General features: G+C 44.8%; 2 protein-coding genes across 2 annotated transcripts in view; both read left to right on the forward strand.

The window, feature by feature from the left end:
* The window catches only part of LOC307079159 (uncharacterized protein), a 221,323-nt gene extending 203,414 nt beyond the window's left edge, over positions 1-17,909 (forward strand). Inside the window, exons 14-21 of the mRNA XM_079741276.1 lie at positions 11,846-12,019; positions 12,765-12,938; positions 14,151-14,324; positions 15,062-15,235; positions 15,718-15,891; positions 16,364-16,537; positions 17,352-17,525; positions 17,702-17,909. Coding sequence (XP_079597402.1) covers positions 11,846-12,019; positions 12,765-12,938; positions 14,151-14,324; positions 15,062-15,235; positions 15,718-15,891; positions 16,364-16,537; positions 17,352-17,525; positions 17,702-17,858 — 1,375 coding nt within the window. The 3' untranslated portion in view covers positions 17,859-17,909. The remainder of the gene's footprint in view (positions 1-11,845; positions 12,020-12,764; positions 12,939-14,150; positions 14,325-15,061; positions 15,236-15,717; positions 15,892-16,363; positions 16,538-17,351; positions 17,526-17,701) is intronic.
* Positions 35-11,474, forward strand: LOC307079760 (NLR family CARD domain-containing protein 3-like; the record flags this gene model as incomplete). Its single annotated transcript, XM_079742267.1, has 7 exons — positions 35-52; positions 6,894-6,990; positions 7,196-7,319; positions 7,394-7,510; positions 7,633-7,699; positions 7,851-8,079; positions 9,643-11,474. The coding sequence occupies exons 2-7, from the start codon at positions 6,912-6,914 to the stop codon at positions 11,472-11,474; spliced, it is 2,448 nt and encodes an 815-aa protein (XP_079598393.1). The 5' UTR covers positions 35-52; positions 6,894-6,911.
* Positions 17,910-20,184: the final 2,275 nt, after the last annotated feature.

Here is a 20,184-nt window from a genome sequence, read left to right on the forward strand (position 1 = left end):
ACAATGGCGTCCAGCGAAGTAAGACCTGTAATGGTGTCGGGAGATTCCAGAGGTACGAGAGCCTCAACGCCCACGGTGGCGTCTGTTTGTGTGTCTGTGTGTGTGTTCACTCTGAGTAATCTGTGTACTCTGAGTACTGTGTACGCTTAGTACTCTGTCCACTCTGAGTATTCTGTACTCAGAGTGGACAGAGCTCAGAGCTCTCTGTCCATGCTTCATTAAGCTGATTATTATTTATCACTGAGTGAGGTCATGGATCAGCCGCCTATTCAAGGTTAGTCTGGGAGGAGTATGAACTGGCAGGGGAACTGGTCCATCAGGTAGAAGACTAAGATACTGTAGTCCACTATTATCCGTGATAGATCATAAATATGAATAACTTAATCAGTAGGTTGATCATTTTTAAGATTCCTGCTCTATAAGATGCAGCTATGGAGTCAGCTGTCAGGTTGAAGTTAAAAATTACTTTTTCTTCTTGTGCCTTCTTGCGGCCTTGGGTGACTTTAAAGGTACTTGGGACAGAATGAACTGTTGCTATATTTGCAGTCCGGTATTATGATTACATTATTCAGACAGGAATCTTGGTTAGTGGAGACATTTAAACGTCATCTCGTACTGAGTCTTGTACTCTTTTTGCCCGCATCACAGATCTGGTTGTGATGTCATACCACACGAGGAAGTCCATATATGGTCCTGCCTTCCTTGAGAATGAGAGGGTCTATGAATCTGCGTCTAGGAAAGACCACCCTGCCTCTTGTCCAAAAACGCAGAAAAACGCAGCTCATATAAAAGCAGAGTCTGGGAGGAGTATGAACTGGGAGGGGAACTGGTCCAACTGGTTGCACATCATTTCCTTGATGTGAGTCAGACGGTTTGTTGTGGCTCACTTCATCACAGCAGGAAGACGAATAAGGTACTGTCGTCCACTCTGATCCATCATAGATCATAAATATGAATAACTTTTAGTCTTATCAATAGGTTGATAGTTAGTTTCCTGTAAAACCACATGGTTAAAAACGTTAGTCAATGTATGGATGCAATGCTATATGTCAAAATTACTATTGAATAATTGAGAAGATTCCTGCTCTGTAAAATGCTACGTGTTAGACTGTGGGCTTTGGGGATCGAACCCAGAAACTTTCAGCCTTGAGTCACGCGTCAGGTTGAGGTTAATAATGACTGTTTCGTAAGATTCAGTATTGGTTCTTAATCAAAAGTCCTGTGGTACCTTTAAAGGTACTGAGGATAGAATGGATAGTTGTTAGTGCAGTGCGGTATTATTATTACATTATTTCAACAGGAAGACGGCCATCTTGGTTAGTGAAGCTGTTTAAACGTCATCTTGTACTGGGTCTTGTTCTCTGTGGGCCTGCATCATTCTGCAGTAGTGTAGGCCTACTCTATATCTGAGAGCATCACTCGTATGAGAGGGACATGACCTGCAAGGTGAATTAACACTGCCGCAACCGCCTCAACACAGAAGTCCCTGGTGACGACTGGTTAGTGTTCTTCAGCTCAGCCAATCCCACTGACATCCTCTCACCTGCAGGTGGTGCTGCAGTGCACCTTTTCGAGGGTTTCAAAACGGACCTAGCAAAATGTTCCACTTTACTACCGCTGGTGTTGAATGAATCACAGACTGCAGAAGAGTAGACCGTTTGTGACTTTTTTTCTTCTGTGTGTGTGTGAACTCTGAGTACTCTGTCCACACTGAGTACTCTGTGCACTCTGAGTATTCTGTACTCAGAGTGGACAGAGCTCAGAGCTCTCTGTCCATTCTTCATATTTAAAAACAGTGATTACTATTCATCACTGAATGAGGTCATGGATCAGCCACCTATAAGAGGTTAGTCTGGGAGGAGTATGAACTGGGAGGGGAACTTGTCCAACTGGTTGGTTCACCATTTCCTTGTTATGAGTCGGATGGTTTGGTTTGGCTGACTTTATCACTGTAGGAGGAAGATTAAGATACTGTAGTCCACTCTTATCTGTGACAGATCATAAATATGAATAACTTTGAATCTTATCAGTTGGTTGAACATTTTTAAGATTTCTGCTCTGTAGAATGCTACATGTTAGACTGTGGGCTTTGGGGATCGAACCCAGAACCTTCCAGCATGGAGTCCAGAGGCGGAGCCAGACTTTGTGTACATCGGGGGCTTAGCCCAGAGGGGGGTCTGGGAGTCCTCCGCCAGAAAAATTTGAATTTCTAAAATGCGATTTCCTGCATTCTAGTCCATTTTAGGGTGACCTGCTGGACATTGGCAAATCCTAAACCTCTTCTAATTCATAGCCTACATTTTCAGTTGCAGGGCCTGCTGAAGACAATACTAGTTAATGGAAAGAAACAATAACCACTTAACTATTGACTTCTAGAGATTTTTATGTAAACTACAATGGGAAAATGGAGACTTATAATTTGAGACTAACTTTCAGTAGATTCAAAGTGCCTTGTCATGTTAAATGCCATTTTTCTTTTTTATTTAAAAAAAGGAAGAGACTGAAAGGTTTCTCCTATAAGGCAACTCTATTTAATGCAAAGAAAACATATTACAAATGCAAAGTATTTTGAAACAAGATTCTCATTCCTTAGTTGGTACATCTCTTTATTGTAAATGAGAATAAGTTGAATGACTGAATGAATAAAATATTGAATGAATTATTGTGAGAGACTGATTCAATTAACTGTATTAAAACTATGAGCCAAAATGTTTTAACTGAAGGAATTAAGTCTAAAAATGATTCATCTTTATTCCGACCCCATTTCTTTTTCTCTTATCTGTCTTCTATGGATTCTTACACTTCTCATTTAATTTCTTCTTCACACTCCATTCCAACTATTGTCTACCCCTACCCCAGTGATTATCCTAGTTTTGTGGTGGCAACATAAGGCTATACCTGCGTGGTTTGAGATTAGCAAACCTGTCAATTACACTTTCCCTGCTTATGACGGAAACGTTTTCTCTTTCAATCATCATAACGGCCAGGTCGTTGAGCCTTTCTTGCCCCATAGTGCTCCTAAGCCAAGTGTGAAGGCGCAGCACGGCACCGAAGGAACGCTCACAGCTACAGCTGCTGACTGGAATAGTCAAAGCAACTTGAACTACAGCTCTGAGAGTGGGAAACATGTCAGCATCCAGCATTTGGAAGACACTGGCAGTGTCAGGGATGGTCTGGGTTTCCATCTTTCTCCAGATGAATGTTGTAGTCACCAGAACTTCTTCTACCCTCAGCTCAATCTTGTAATGGCGGGCAAGGTTTTTGAGGAAATCTTCAGAGAGAAAGACCTCAGATGTTGGGTTGCAGGCTTGAATACCTGACATAATCTCTTCTCCCACACTTGAAAACCGACAGGTGAGCTCCTCCAACATCCTGTCCAGGCATGGATAAAAAAGCTGACATTTTAAATCATCTGAGCTGGTCATGCTTGAGGTTGATCCACAGGCTGACTCCACCACAAAATCATCGAAGCGTTTTTGCTTTTGTCTGGGACCAGCTGGAAGCTGAATATGATGTTCCTCGCATAAGACCATGGATCTTCTGAACATCTCCTCAGCACTATCATCTGTGCGGAGCCGTTTCAAAGTCTGATGTACTGCCATTTTGTACTGGGCAGCTTTGCCCAAGTCCACACTTTCCCCCTGAAGATACCTGTGTAATCCTTCCGTTATTCCAAGGAGTTTGGAAAACATGAGCAGCATGTACATCGTCTTTGGCCTGCAGAGGTTTGATAGGATCCCCTTGTTCATGGAGGTCTTTGTTGAGCTGAGGCAGGACAGGATGGCAGGAAGGTTTCTCAGCACAGCTTTGATAGACCTCAGCTTGCATGCCCATCGTGTGGTGGAGAGCTGCACCAGGTCAGATGGTGTTAATCCAAGTTCTTTCTGTACTTCTAGGAACTTGTCGTGGTTCACTTGGGAAGTACTGAAAGTGGTGTACAGATTTTCCAACAGCTTAAAATTCTTGGAAGCTGCTGGTACTGCTTTGCATGTATAGCACAAAACACGATTCAATTGGTGTGCATAGCAGTGCACATATACTGCTTCAGGGTGTAGCTCCCTGAAGCGGGCCTGCACACCCCCCACTTCTCCACTCATGACGGATGCACCGTCATAAGCTTGGGCAGCATACAGCAGACCTCCCAACGTGTGTGACTGCAGCAGTTCCTCAATTGCATCTGTAATGGACTTGGCATCCAATCCCTTCAGTTTCCATAGCCCAAGAAAACTTTCTGTGATTGGCCCTCTTTGGTCACGAAACGCACACACAGCAAGCTGCTCAGTGTGTCCGTCTCTGGCCTCCTCTGCCATTACAGAGTACATTCCTGCCGCCTTTATCTGCTTCACTATGTTCCCTGTAACCTCTCTTGAAACACTTGTGATCACCTCATTTTGGGAAAAATGAGAAAGATAGGTGGCAGCTGAACTTGGAGTGTAATTTTGTAAAAAAAAAAGATCGAATTTGTTAAGGAACTTGAAGCATTCCAAGAAGTTGCCTTGATTAAGGCTAGACTCTTGCTCATCATGGTCTCTAAATGGAATTCCTTGTTTGCCAAGGAAGGTGGTGATGGCTGCAATTCGCCGAAGGTATTCTCTTCTTTCTAAAATTTCAGCTGCATTTGCAGCATGAAGCTGGGTTATCACATCTCCTTTGCTCTTTGTGGTTTTGAAGCCATGCCAGCAGGACATGGTTGAGACATGGAAGGTTCTCTTTTCATGCTCCCGGAATGTATCCAAAGCCCTTTTCCAGTTGGAAAAACCAGATCCACTGAGTGAATCTTTATTAATGCGTGTATTCTGCTTTCCGAATACACGGCAGGAAAAGCATAATGCAGAATTGCCCTCCGCAGAATACTCAAGCCATTTGAATTGCTCAAACCAAATTTTGTTGAAAGCTCTTTTCTGAGATCCAAACTGGCTGAAGGGATATTGTGACAGGCGCACCTGCTCCGGACCACTTTCTGGAGATCCTAGGTCACACCCTGCCATTCCTCCTGCTGCCCCTAGCTCGGCCTGTTCTTCCACTGCCCTGTTTTGGTCTCCTTCTGGGATCAAACACCTAGCAATTCAACCGGCTGTCCCTTGCTGTGACGTCTCTTCTGCCTCTTCCCTGATTTCACCTGACTCATCTGTGTAACAAAGTAGACTCATGAAAATTTGGACTATATAATATGATATGATACAATCAAATTTAAATATATAATATAATATCAGATAATATAATTAATACAAATAGGGCTAAAAGTAGATCAAAATAAATATTATTTTTTAAAATGAATCCATCTAGATTAACAACATCATTAGGCCTACTCACTGATTGAAATATCAGTGCATTATCAATTTTATTTTAATTTAAAATGATAATGATAATGCACTGAAGTATTAAACATATGCACACATAAGTACTACATTGTTTTAGAGGTTTGTCCGCATCTATCACTCTGGTAGAACTCATTTAAAAAGGGGTCAAAGTTCAATGAACGTGGATATGGACGCAAGCTGAAAGTCAACAAGACAGTCTAGCACCAGCCACGCATCGGTAACATCGGTAACATGTTGGCTGCTGGTCGAACAGCGAATGCAGCAACGCGATATCTGTACATTTCTTATCTAAATCGTTACTAAAGTTTGAGTTTAAAATAACCGATATGTCAGACATGGATATTTTTTACCTCTTCATGATGTTCAGTGGACCTCAACATTTAATTTAAGGTAACATTTGGTAACACACAACACTGTACAATATTGGCTGAGACAGAATCGCAATCGGAAAAACAGATTTCTGACATTTTAAACAACGCTGGTAATCTATTTTGTGTGAAAGGAGTAATTATCATAGCAGCCTAGCTAGCCGAGGCAGGCTAGTTAGCACTAGCACCAGCACATCAAGGTGATCTCACTGAGCTGAAACATTTGACAGGTCATTGGCAGGGGCTGCTGCTGCTACGGTATCACTGGATGTTGGTTTAGAACAATAATTTCTAATGTCCATGGTAATGTGTGTTCCACACCCTGAGGCTACTTTAACAAGACTGCTGAGAGATGGGAATGGTTAGAAAACGTCACGTTGTCCTGGCGTCACGTTGTCCGTTCTAAACAACCGAACGAGAGATGGCATTCTCCATTGCTTCCATGTGTTTCTTTCAAAATGAAAATAAATCAATTTCAAGAGGTGAAAATCACTACCAGTCGAAACATGAGGGAACATGTCAGGGTTGTCATAACTTCAAAAGCTTAAAAAAGATCCGGGGCTTTTGACGTGAGATTCAGGGCTTCAGTCCCGAAAGCCACCCCCAAACTCCGCGCATGATGGAGTCAGGTGTCAGGTTGACGTTAATAATGACTTTTCCTTCTTGTGTCTCCTTGTTTCCTTGGGTGACTCTAAAGGTACTTAGGACAGAATGTACAGCTGTTATATTTGTGGTGCAGTATTATGATACATTATTTAGACAGGAAGTCGGCCATCTTGCTTTGTGAAGGTGTTTAAACGTCCTCTCTTACCGGGTCTTGTTCTCTGTGGGCCTGCCTCACAGATCTGGTTGTGATGTCACCACATGAGGAAGTCCATGTATGGTCCTGCCTTCAGAGCGGTTTAACCAGCACAGGGAGCAGTTGATTCAAGTTCCGCTCGGTGAACTTGATATTACCAGACACATTTTGTAGCCTTTTGAGACCTTCTGTGTTGAATGATGATACGTTATTAAAGAGTATATGAGAAACGTCTTGGATTGAGAAGGTCTATGAATCTGCGTCTATGAATCTGCGTCTGCGTCTTGTCCAAAGTTAACAGAGACAACTGCCCCCTGTGAGCGGAATACACAGCTCATATAAAAGCAGAGAGTAAACCAACGCCGAGTGCCAGTAGAAACAGTATGGAGTTGTGTTTGTGTCCAGGTCTCCAGTCTGCTATGGATGAGGAGAGAGAGGAGGGGGGTCCTGCCTCTAAGACCACTCTGTCTGGGGAACATGGCCGCCAGAGCAAAGCTAAGAGGTAAGAAGAGGATCTCTCTGTCTGTGACTGTTGTCCATCTCAGAGCTCAGCAGTGATACATCATGACTCCATCATTTGTCTGAGTAAAAGGTGTGTGTGTGTGTGTGTGTGTGTGTGTGTGTGTGTGTGTGTGTGTGTGTGTGTGTGTGTGTGTGTGTGTGTGTGTGTGTGTGTGTGTGTGTGTGTGTGTGTGTGTGTGTTGAAGCCCAGAGCAGCAGCAGAGAGCAGACTCCCCTGGACCCAGCTCCAGCTGTGACTCCTTTTGAGAGTGCCGATTCTATGGAACATCCTGATAACTTTAACGATGGAAATCAGTTTACTGAGAGGAGGTGAGGATTTATCAGAGATCATAAAGACACAACTTCTACCAAAAGTCCATAAATCCTGGTTTTTGTTTTTCTAGAAGAGCCAAGAAGGAGAGAGCAGACTCCCCTGGACCCAGCTGTGTCTCCATGAAGAGTGACCGCTCTATGGGTATACCACTTGAATTTAAAGATGGACGCCCCTCCAGAAAGAAGAGGTAGGACTTTCAAACAGACGAGGAAAACGGACCAGTTGGTTGTTATCAGGCTCTTCTGATACTGATGTCTATAAGTCTGGCGAAATATAATTGTGTGTGTGTGTGCGCGTGATCCCCCACAGACAACAGAAGAGGTCAAAGGTTACCAGCACTCAGTCTCTACAGCAGCATCAAACAGAGCTGATCAAGGTGTGTAAATGTCCACCAAGACGTTTGACTTCAGCTCTCCATGGACATTAGAAAGCATCTCTTGTCCAGCGGGACGTGGATCCAGGACAGATGCTTCTGATGTCTCAGTTAGTTCAAAGTAAAGTTTTCCTTGATGTTTGTTCTGTTCCAGAGGGCTGAGGAGAACGCACACGCTTTACTCGACAAGGAGCTGAAGAAGCTCTGGAGGGATCTCTTCTCAGATTACCCACAATGCTCAGAGGGTCAGAGAGTGGAGGAGGAGGAGGTGGATGGTAAGAAGGAGGAGCAGAGGAGGCGCGCCATAGAGGGAGTGGTGGACATCACAAAGCTCTGCCTGATGGAGATGAACCAGGAGGAACTGGCCGACACACTGGGGGGCGGTAAGAGGCTCTTATCTTGAAAACAGAGAAATACACATTTTGATGAGCAGTAGGAGATTATTATTTGTTCTCTTCAGACTAAATGACATAATGTGAGACTAATACATTTCAAACTTCCATGTGGAGACAATCTTTCCTCTTTGGGGTTAAATGGTTTGATCCAAATGTTGGGTTGTTGTGGGGTACCAGGTTAAATGGTTTGATCCGGATATGTAGGGTAATGGTGGGGGTCTCAGGTTAAAGAACGTTAAACATCATCATTACCAGCACCAAATAACCCGACCACATCACCCCCATTCTCGTCCAACTACACTGGCTCAGTGTCCAACACCGGATTGACCTTAAAACCCTTCTGCTCACCGACAAAGCCCTCCACAACGTGGCCCCCACTTATCTCCCCGACCTCCTCCAGGAGGACAGGCCCTGCCGCTCCCTTCGTCATCCTCAGCTGGTCTTCACCGTCCCGACCTCCCGCCTCAGCACCGTGGGTGCTAGGGCTCTCAGCACCGCGGGTGCTAGGGCTCTGACCTGAACTGAAAGAGACGCCCTGACAACATTGAAATCCCTCCTCAAAACACATGTGCTCCCACTGGCCTGCTCACTGTAATGACCCCCTACCGTGGGTTCCCCTCATATCCCCGTTGTGCTGCTGTTCTTACCCCCTCCTACCTGGGTCTCCTCACTGTTCTTACCCCGTCCTACCTGGGTCTCCTCACTGTTCTTACCCCCTCCTACCTGGGTCTCCTCACTGCTGTTCTTACCCCCTCCTACTTGGGTCTCCTCACTGTTCTTACCCCCTCCTACTTGGGTCTTATGTCTTGTTTTGATCATGCTGTTGGCGATGCAGCTCCTGCTGTTCTTGACCCTAGATTGTTTTATGAATTGTAAGGGGACCTTGGGTATCATAAAAGGTGCCTTGAAATAAAATGTTATTATTATTATTATTATTATTATTATTATTATTATTATTATTATTAATAATAATAATAATAATAATAATAATAATAATAATAATAATAATATCTAACGTAAGCTGCAGATCAACAGCAGAATAACTCTGTGGAAGAGATGCAACACTATCTTGTTATATCAGCATGTCATTTTACACCAATTCACTATCATTATTATTATCATTAGACCAATCATATTGCTGTGGAAAAAACAAAGTCCTGAACATTTTGAATATGTAACATGCAGTCTTTGTCACGACCAGCTTCTCCGACCACAAGTTATGAAGCCACATTAACGTTAAACATTATACTGGTGACCAACAGCAGAACAACTCAGTGGAAGTGATGAAACCCTGTCTTGTTGTATCAGCATAGCAAATCACTTTACACTGATTCACTATCATTATTACTATCATTAGAACAATCATATTGCTGCGGAAATAATAGTCCTTACCATTTTGAATCTGTTACATGCAGTCCTTCACAACCAGCTTTGCCGACCACCAAGTAATGAAGCCACTAAATATCATGAATTTGGTAATTTAACAGGAAATATTGACCTGGTTCCACTGATCACCATCCACTATCTGATGTCATCTGTTTTCTCATTTAGGATCTGATGCTGTCGATTGCAAGCATAAAATCAAGTCTCATTTGAAGAAGAAGTTCAGGTGTGTGTTTGAGGGAATCGCTAAAGCAGGAAAGCGAACAGATCTGAACGACTTCTACACAGAGATCTTCATCACAGAGAGAGGCAGTGGAGAGGTCAACAAGGAACATGAGGTCAGACTTATTGAAACAGCTTCCAGGAAACCAGCCAAGGAAGAAACACCAATCAGATGTGAAGACATCTTTAAACCCTTACCTGGAAACGATCAACCAATCAGGACAATAATGACAACTGGAGTGGCCGGCATTGGTAAAACCGTCTTAACACACAAGTTCATTCTGGACTGGGCTGAAGGGAAAACCAACCAGGACATACACTTCACATTTCTCCTCACTTTCAGAGAGCTGAATTTACTGAAAAGGAAAGAGTTTAGCTTGGTGGAACTTCTTCATCACCTCTTTAGTGAGACCAAAGAAGCAGGAATCTGCAGATTCGACCGGTTCCAAGTTGTCTTCATCTTGGATGGTCTGGATGAGTGTCGACTTCCTCTGGGCTTCCAGAACAACCCGATATGGAATGATGTCACAAAGTCCACCTCGGTGGACGTGCTTCTGACAAACCTCATCAGGGGCGACCTGCTTCCCTCTGCTCGCATTTGGATAACCACACGCCCTGCGGCAGCCAATCAGATCCCTGCTGAGTGTGTTGACATGGTGACAGAGGTGAGGGGGTTCACCGACCAACAGAAGGAGGAGTACTTCAGGAAGAGATTCCGAGAGGAGACGCTGGCCAGAACAATCATCTCCCACGTCAAGAAATCAAGAAGCCTCCACATCATGTGTCACATCCCAGTCTTCTGTTGGATCACTGCTTCAGTTCTGGAAGACATCTTAAAAAAATCCCAGATCGAAGAGATGCCCAAGACCGTGACTCAGATGTACAGCCACTTCCTGAGGGTTCAGTCCATACAGGGGGACAGGAAGTACCATGGGAGGGCTGAAACAGATCCGGACTGGAGTTTAGAGAGCAGGGAGATCATTGTTTCTCTTGGAAAACTTGCTTTTAACCAGCTGGAGAAAGGGAACCTGATCTTCTACGAGGCAGATATGGCAGAGTGTGACATCAATATCAAAGCAGCCTCAGTGTACTCAGGAGTGTTCACCCAGATCTTTAAAGAGGAGTGTGGGCTGTACCAGGACAAGGTGTTCTGCTTTGTCCATCTGAGCATCCAGGAGTTTCTGGCTGCCCTTTATGTCTTTCTGTCCTTCATCGATAGTGGTGTCAATCTGCTCTCAGAAGAACCACCAACCTCCATGAAAGATAAACTCCTCTTCTACCAGAGTGCTGTGGACAAGGCCTTACAGAGTGAGAACGGACACCTGGACTTGTTCCTCCGCTTCCTCCTGGGCCTCTCTCTGGAGACCAATCAGATTGTCCTACGCGGTCTGCTGGGACAGAAAAAAAGATCACTGACCACTCAGATTAAAACAGGTCTGTTGCGACTGACAGGAAGCAGCTCAAAGACCAATAAGGGAACAGTGTCTTACATCAAGGAGAAGATAAAAGGAGACCTATCTCCAGAGAGAAGCATCAATCTGTTCCACTGTCTGAATGAGCTGAACGACTGTTCTCTAGTGAAGGAGATCCAACAGTACCTGACATCAGGAAGTCTCTCCGGAGAATCTCTCTCCCCTGCTCAGTGGTCAGCTCTGGTCTTCATCTTACTGACATCAGAAGAGGAGCTCGACGTGTTTGACCTGAAAAAATACTCTGCTTCAGAAGATGGTCTTCTCAGGCTGCTGCCAGTGGTCAAAGCCTCCAAAATATCTCTGTAGGTTCACTCATAACATGTATTACAATACACACTACACAATATAAATACAACTGGAATATAAGGTTAAAATAATATGAAAAAGATTTCTGTAGGTTCATTACAACATGTATTACTATTCTGCTCATAACAGAATAAACATACTAGCTATAATAATATACAAAACATCTCTGTAGGTGTCCTATTAACGTGTAATGTATTATAGTATACATAAGAGAATATTCAGAAAAATAGAATATAGGAGTATTCATTTATACATCTAATTATTTAGTTTTTTTTTGTTAAACTAATAACATTCCTTCATTATTGAATAACTTAAAGATGTATGTTATTTTAATCACAGTTCCTGACATGTTCTCTTTATTTTGGGTAAAGGCTGAAGGGCTGTCATCTGTCAGAGAGATGCTGTGAAGCTCTGGCCTCAGTTCTCAGCTCCAACTCCTCTAGTCTGAGAGAGCTGGACCTGAGTACCAATGATCTGCAGGATTCAGGAGTGAAGCTGCTCTCTGCTGGACTGGGGAGTCCACACTGTACACTGGAAACCCTCAGGTCAGTTTTACCCAATGGTTAAACAGATACACCACAAGGTGCAATATCAGAAGACATTTAACAGATTTACATCCATAAAAGTGCGCACGTAAAGTGAAGCAGAATGAAACTGACATCCCTAAGCGCACAAATGCTTTCTTAGTTCTTGTGCTCGCAAAGTGTTTTCCTGATTGCTATGATATTTATTCTCCTCTAAACACAATATGCATAATATTGGAATAAAACTTCTAATTATACGCAAAACAATGCTTTAGATGAACTAATAACATGTATTACAATACATTACATAATACTGCAACAAAAACTAATATTAATAGAAAAAACGATTTCCAAACACAGCAAAACAATTTTAAATGGACTGCATTAATATAGCTCTTTTCTAACCTTTGGCCACCCAAAGCGCTTTACAATATTGCCTCACATTCACGCACACATTCACACACCGACGGCGGAGTCAGCCATGCAAGGCGACAGCCAGCTCGTCGGTAGCAGTTAGGGTCAGGTGCCTTGCTCAAGCACACCTCAACACTCAGCTAGGAGGAGCGGGGATTGAACCAGCAACCTCCAGGTTACCAGCCAACCCGCTATACCTCCTGAGCTACTGCCGCCTCTTCACAACAAATTTCATAGTTATACATTTTACACCCAATATTGAATAACCACAATTTCTTCAATATGTATTAAGTTTACGATGTAAGTTATTTTAATCACAGTTCCTAACCTGTTCTCTTTGTTTTGTGTGAAGGCTGAAGGGCTGTGATCTGTCAGAGAGATGCTGTGAAGCTCTGGCCTCAGTTCTCAGCTCCAACTCCTCTAGTCTGAGAGAGCTGGACCTGAGTACCAATGATCTGCAGGATTCAGGAGTGAAGCTGCTCTCTGCTGGACTGGGGAGTCCACACTGTACACTGGAAACTCTCAGGTCAGTTTTACCCAATGGTCAAACAGTTACACCACAAGGTGCAATATCAGAAGACATTTAACAGATTTACATCCGTAAAAGTGTGCATGTAAAGTGAAGCAGCACGAAACTGACATCCCCAAGCGCACAAATGCTGTCTAAAGGTACGGCCACACTGAACGCTTCATGCTCGTTAAAGGCGTAGAAAATCCGCATTTTTGCATTGGGAACCATTGGTTTTTGGGGCGTATATGCGTTACACGCGCTAAAAGTAGCGCTTTAGGCGTGTTAGACGCGTTTTATGCACCTAAATAACGCGCCCAGCGCACCTACGTGCCCAACGCACCTATGTGCGGAGTTCAAAAAATTTAACTTTTTACGCTCCTACGCGTGACGCTTAGCCGCGATAGCCAATCAGCGTTGAGCTTGACCCGACGTCACTGGCAGAGTGACGGAGGACAGGTGCTCCGCAGCTGATATGGAGCGCCTGTAGTTGGTGTCCTGACGGGAGATCCTGGCACCAACCCGGGCTAGCAGGTCATCGAACATGGCCCCAGTCAACCCAAAATACCGCTGGAACCGGCCGTCATCCAGGCGGAGTTCCTGGAGGAGGTGGTGAAACTCACCCAGCTGTGAGCGCCTACGGAGGATGTCATGCACCCAAACACGACGGCGTTTGGGTTTCCTACTCTCGTCGAACTCCCGCAACAAATACAGCGCAGCGATGGTGGTGATCTCAGCCATGTTTGTGGAGCAAATGAAAAGTAGCGGGGTAAAATAAGTTTTGGGCCGGCTCATCTAGCTCCATAGGCGCGTTGAACCATTTTTGTGACACAATGATGAAGCGGCAGGTTAGGCCTAATCAAACTCGCGTAACGCGTTCAGTGTGGCCGTACCTTTAGTTCTCGTGCTCGCAAGGTGTTTTCCTGATCGCTATGATGTTGATTCTCCTCCCAACACACTATACATAATATTGGAATAAAACTTCTAATTATCTACAAAAAATCGCTTTAGATTAACTGATAACATTACAATACATAATATACATAATACAACAACAAAAAGTAATATTAATATACAAAACGACTTTTCAAACGCTGCAAAACAACTATCTTATTGTTATACATTTTACACCCAATTTGAATAACCACAATTTCTTCATTATGTAATAAGTTTAAGATGTAAGTTATTTTAATCACAGTTCCTAACCTGTTCTCTTTATTTTGTGTGAAGGCTGAAGGGCTGTGATCTGTCAGAAAGATGCTGTGAAGCTCTGGCCTCAGTTCTCAGCTCCAACTCCTCTAGTCTGAGAGAGCTGGACCTGACTACCAATGATCTGCAGGATTCAGGAGTGAAGCTGCTCTCTGCTGGACTGGGGAGTCCACACTGTACACTGGAAACTCTCAGGTCAGTTTTACCCAATGGTCAAACAGTTACACCACAAGGTTCAATATCAGAAGGGATTTAACAGATTTACCTCCATAAAAGTGCACACATAAAGTGAAGCAGCATGCAACTGACATCCCTAAGCACACAAATAATGTCTTAGTTCTCGTGCTCGCAAAGTGTTTTCCTGATCGCTATGATATTTATTCTCCTCAAAACACAATATACATAATGTTGGAATAAAACTTCTAATTATATACATAACATCGCTTTAGATGAACTAATAAAATGTATTACAATAATATACATACAACTGCAACAAAAAGTAATATTAATATACAAAAATGGTTTTCAAACATTGCAAAAGAAATGGACTGCATTTAAGTAGCGCTTTTCTAACGATTGGCCACCCATAGCGCTTTACAATATTGCCACACACACACACGCACACGCACACACCGACCGCGGAGTCAACCATGCAAGGCGACAGCCAGCTCGTCGGTAGCAGTTAGGGTCAGGTGCCTTGCTCAAGCACACCTCAACACTCAGCTAGGAGGAGAGGGGATTGAACCAGCAACCTCCAGGTTACCAGCCAACCCGCTATACCTCCTGAGCTACTGCCGCCTCTTCACAACAAATTTCATATAGTAATACATTTTAGACCAAATATTTAATAACTACAATTTCTTTATTATGTAATAAGTTTACGATGTAAGTTATTTTAATTACAGTTCCTAACCTCTTTATTTTGTGTGAAGGCTGAAGGGCTGTGATCTGTCAGAGAGATGCTGTGAAGCTCTGGCCTCAGTTCTCAGCTCCAACTCCTCTAGTCTGAGAGAGCTGGACCTGAGTACCAATGATCTGCAGGATTCAGGAGTGAAGCTGCTCTCTGCTGCACTGGGGAGTCCACACTGTACACTGGAAACTCTCAGGTCAGTTTTACCCAATGGTTAAACAGATACACCACAAGGTGCAATATCAGAAGGGATTTAACAGATTAACATCCATAAAAGTGTGCACGTAAAGTGAAGCAGCATGCAACTGACACCCCCAAGCGCACAAATAATGTCTTAGTTCTCGTGCTCGCAAAGTGTTTTCCTGATCGCTATGATGTTTATTCTCCTCACAACACAATATACATAATATGGGAATAAAACTTCTAATTACATTCAAAATATCGCTTTAGATGAACTGATAACATGTATTACAATACAATGCATAATATACATAATATTGTAACTAAAAGTAATATTAATATACAAAACGACTTTTTAAACACTGCAAAAAAACTATCTTATTGTTATGCATTTTTCACCCAATTTGAATAACCACAATTTCTTCATTATGTAATAAGTTGAAGATGTATTTTATTTTAATCACAGTTCCTAACCTGTTCTCTTTATTTTGTGTGAAGGCTTAAGGGCTGTGATCTGTCAGAGAGATGCTGTGAAGCTCTGGCCTCAGTTCTCAGCTCCAACTCCTCTAGTCTGAGAGAGCTGGACCTGAGTACCAATGATCTGCAGGATTCAGGAGTGAAGCTGCTCTCTGCTGGACTGGGGAGTCCACACTGTACACTGGAAACTCTCAGGTCCGTTTTACCCAATGGTCAAACAGTTACACCACAAGGTTCAATATCAGAAGAAATTTAACAGATTTACATCCATAAAAGTGCACACATAAAGTGAAGCAGCAAGCAACTGACAACGCCAAGCGCACAAATGCTGTCTTACTTCTCGTGCTAGCAAAGTGTTTTCCTGAACGCTGTGATGTTTATTCTCCTCACAACGCAATAAACATAATATTGGAGTAAAACTTCTAATTATATACAAAGCATTGCTTTAGATTAACTGATAACATTGCAATACATAATATACATAATACTGCAACAAAAAGTAATTTTAATATACAAACGACTTTTCAAATGCTGCAAAACAACTATCTTATTGTTATACATTTTACACCCAATTTGAAAAACCACAATTTCTTCATTATGTAATAAGTTGAAGATGTAAGTTATTTTAATCACAGTTCCTAACCTGTTCTCTTTATTTTGTGTGAAGGCTGAAGGGCTGTGATCTGTCAGAGAGATGCTGTGAAGCTCTGGCCTCAGTTCTCAGCTCCAACTCCTCTAGTCTGAGAGAGCTGGACCTGAGTACCAATGATCTGCAGGATTCAGGAGTGAAGCTGCTCTCTGCTGGACTGGGGAGTCCACACTGTACACTGGAAACTCTCAGGTCAGTTTTCAGCCTCTTCAAACTGGGTCTTGGGGTTGTTTAATATGTAAGGGATGGTCCACGACTAGTTGGACCGTTATCGAAAAGAACACACAAGACGGTATGCATGTTATATGTTATGTAGCTCTGGCCAGCTGATGTGAGGGTTAGGGGTTGACCTGTTAACTACTAGTATGTTATGTTTGTTATATGTTACGTAGCTCTTTCCAGCTGATGTGAGGGTTAGGGGTTGACCTGTTAACTAATAGTATGTTATGTTTGTTATATGTTATGTAAGTCTGGACCTCTGATGTGAGGGTTAGGGGTTGACCTGTTAACTACTAGTATGTTATGTATGTTATATGTTATGTAACTCTGGTCAGCAGATGTGAGCTGAGGAGTTGTCATTAGTGTAGACATGGGGATGAGGCTTTAGCTGTGCTGTGATCTAAATATAATGTACACCTCACCATAGAACATCACTGGCCGTGGTAAAGTGAATCATATTGAACATTAAAGATGGACTTTATTAACTTCACATTAGTTTGGTGTAGTGCTGCTCATGTCCGATGCCTTTCTGTTGCTCTTTTGCCTGCTGACAAAACTCTCCCTGGTTCTACACAATGTTAGAACCTGTGAAGAAACGGTCTCAGTGTACCAAACACAGCGGTCTTCTCCTGACTCTAACCAAACAATATCTCATTGAGTTGTAGCTATTGAGAAAGGAGCATTTGTTTATGATCCTGTTTCACATCCAAGTATAAAATAAATATAATAAAGTGTGTGTGTGTGTCTGTGTTGTGTGTGGTGTGTGTGTGTGTGTGTGTGTGTCTAGCTTGTCTGGCTGCCTGGTCACACAGGAAGGCTGTTCTTCTCTGGCCTCAGCTCTGAGCTCCAACCCCTCCCATCTGAGAGAGCTGGACCTGAGCTACAATCACCCAGGAGACTCTGGAGCTGCGCTGCTCTCTGCTGGACTGGAGGATCCACGCTGGAGACTGGACACTCTCAGGTATGGAGAGGACAGCTCACCACTCAGGGACAAAGTCTCCTACGAGGATTTAAGCTGCTGCTAGATGAAGTGGTTTGAAGAGGCAGCTGTCACTCATGTTGTGTAGAACGTGATGAGACGGCAGATGATGAAGGTGAATGTTTCAACATGCTGCTCTCACTTTGTTTCCCCCCCAGTGTGGAGGACGGTGGAGTGTGGAGGCTGAAACCAGCTCTAAAGAAGTGTAAGTGTCTGTTTGATTCATCACATCACACACTCACTACTGAGATGGAAAGTCCATCCACACAGCAGGAAGTGAGATCAGATCCTACTGGGAATGAGGATGATGGCTGACATCATGTATCTTCCATATATTAATACTGTCCAATCATCATGAAGATAACATCTGGGCTCGGGGGAGGGGGGGGGAGATGGGCTGAGGGTCCACACACACACACACACACACACACACACACACACACACACACACACACACACACACACACACACACACACACACACACACAAAGGGTGCTGAGGGGAGGGTCTGGGCTCGGGGGCGGGGGAGGGGGTGAAGGCGGAGTCTGAAGCAATAGCGTTACTATGACATCACATGACCCCCCCCCCCCCTCACATGTCATGTTCAGGAGAAAAGTACCAGTGATGATGATGAGGACGAAGAGCGGTTCAGCAGCTCATCATGTCTGGTTCTCCCTCAGATGCCTGTGAACTCACACTGGACCCCAACACGGCATACAGAGACCTCTCTCTGTCTGAGGACAACAGGAAGGTGACGTGGGTTGGAGAGGACCAGTCGTATCCGGATCACCCAGAGAGATTTGACTCCTGGCCCATGGTGTTGGGTAGAGAGGCTCTGACTGGCCGCTGTTACTGGGAGGTAGAGAGGGAAGGACCTGTTGTTATAGGAGTGACATACAGAGGAATCACAAGGAGAGGACTGGGTGATGACAGCGGGCTTGGATGGAACAACAAGTCCTGGAGTCTTTATTGTGATGATGGTCGTTACTCTGCCCGGTACAACGGTACAGTAACAGTCCTCCCTCTCCGCCCCGCTGGCTCCACCAGAGTAGGAGTGTATCTGGACCGGCCTGCTGGCTCTCTGTCCTTCTACAGAGTGTCCCCAGGTGGAGGAGGGTCCTCAGACACACTGACACACCTCCACACCTTCTGGTCCTTCTTCACCCAGGAGGACCTCCTCCCTGGGGTCTGGGTATGGGGGGGGGGGATCCCACTGGGAGGGGTGAGGGGGAGCTCAGTGACTCTGTGTCCGTTGTAGAAAAAATTAAAAGCGGGCGCGGGGGAGGAGGGTTAGGGTTAGGGTTAGGGGTTAGGGTTAGGGGTTAGGGTTAGGGGTTAGGGTTAGGGGTTAGGGGTTAGGGTTAGGGTTAGGGTTAGGGTTAGGGTTAGGGGTTAGGGGTTAGGGTTAGGGTTAGGGTTAGGGGTTAGGGTTAGGGTTAGGGTTAGGGGTTAGGTACAAGATTAAAGACGGCGCCGCCGAAGGCGGCAACGTCGAGTGCACAGGCCATCATCACACAACATCCCGGAATCTCCGACCCACCCCCACATTCATAACGTACTTGCCCTTGATCGCCCGCTTCGTTCTCTTCTCGAGAGCAGCAATGCGTCTGGTGGAAATTCTAGCAGGTAGGCATGGTGTGTAAGCTGCAATAGGACCAAAACGCAGCAGACTCTGGACCGGTCCCCGTTGGTCGGTGAGTGCTGCGACGTGTCTCGTGGACCTCCTGGTGGGCGTGTCCGGGGTGACGCCGTCAGCTGGAAGGTCGAAGGCCAGCCGGGTGCGGGTGGAGCCAAGGGGAGTGTCGGTGGGGACAGCGTCCCGACGAGTGCTGGTCCGGGCAAACCCATTGGGGGGTGTCGTGCCAGAAGAAGCCGGAGCCGTCTGAAGGGGCGTGGTGAGGGTCCGGCGCCCGGCCAAGCCAGAGGTGCGCGCCGTCCTCCGCGGCAAGGGCGTAGCCGGAGGGGGCCGAGAGCCTGCAGGGGGAGGGGGAGAGGGTTAGGGTTAGGGTTAGGGTTAGGGTTAGGGTTAGGGTTAGTAGGGTTAGGGTTAGGGTTAGGGTTAGGTTAGGGTTAGAAAAACGACGCTCCCACTGGAAGCGACGCCGAAATGCACTGTCCATTAAACTGTTCTCTGGGATCCAATCCCCAAGCCCCCACGCACGTTAAGACCCCCTGGTTGTAAGGTGCCCAGTCTGTAGATCCAGACCCGCTCTAACTGGCGTCTCTTAGAAGTCGACCACCTGGGGTTGCACTGTTACTGTTGCTACCCTTGGTGGGGATAAAGTGGAGACCCCGGTCGAGAACAGAAAGCTGGGCCCCCGTCAATGTGAATTCTTTGCATAAATTAATAACAGATTTATACCCCTTCTGCGTATTAAAAGCCGCGGGGACCCCTAGTTTAACATCTGCACCCAGTGCTCCAATACCAGTTTGGCCGTGTGGTGCGACCAGTGGATGCCGTCCCTCTCGGTCTTGAAGGAGTTTCTGGACAGGGCCGGAATGAAGGGGTGGTGGGAGACAATGTGGGCGTTGAGCTGCCTCAGGTTGTCCTGTTCACGATGAGGGAGGGACCTGGAGAAGCTGATTTCCGGTATGAAGATCTGAGCTTGGGGGAAAACGAGTTTAGCCATACGGAGAGTAC

This window comes from Pollachius pollachius (assembly GCF_949987615.1).
Source record: "Pollachius pollachius genome assembly, chromosome: 8".
In the NCBI taxonomy this organism is placed as follows: domain Eukaryota; kingdom Metazoa; phylum Chordata; class Actinopteri; order Gadiformes; family Gadidae; genus Pollachius; species Pollachius pollachius.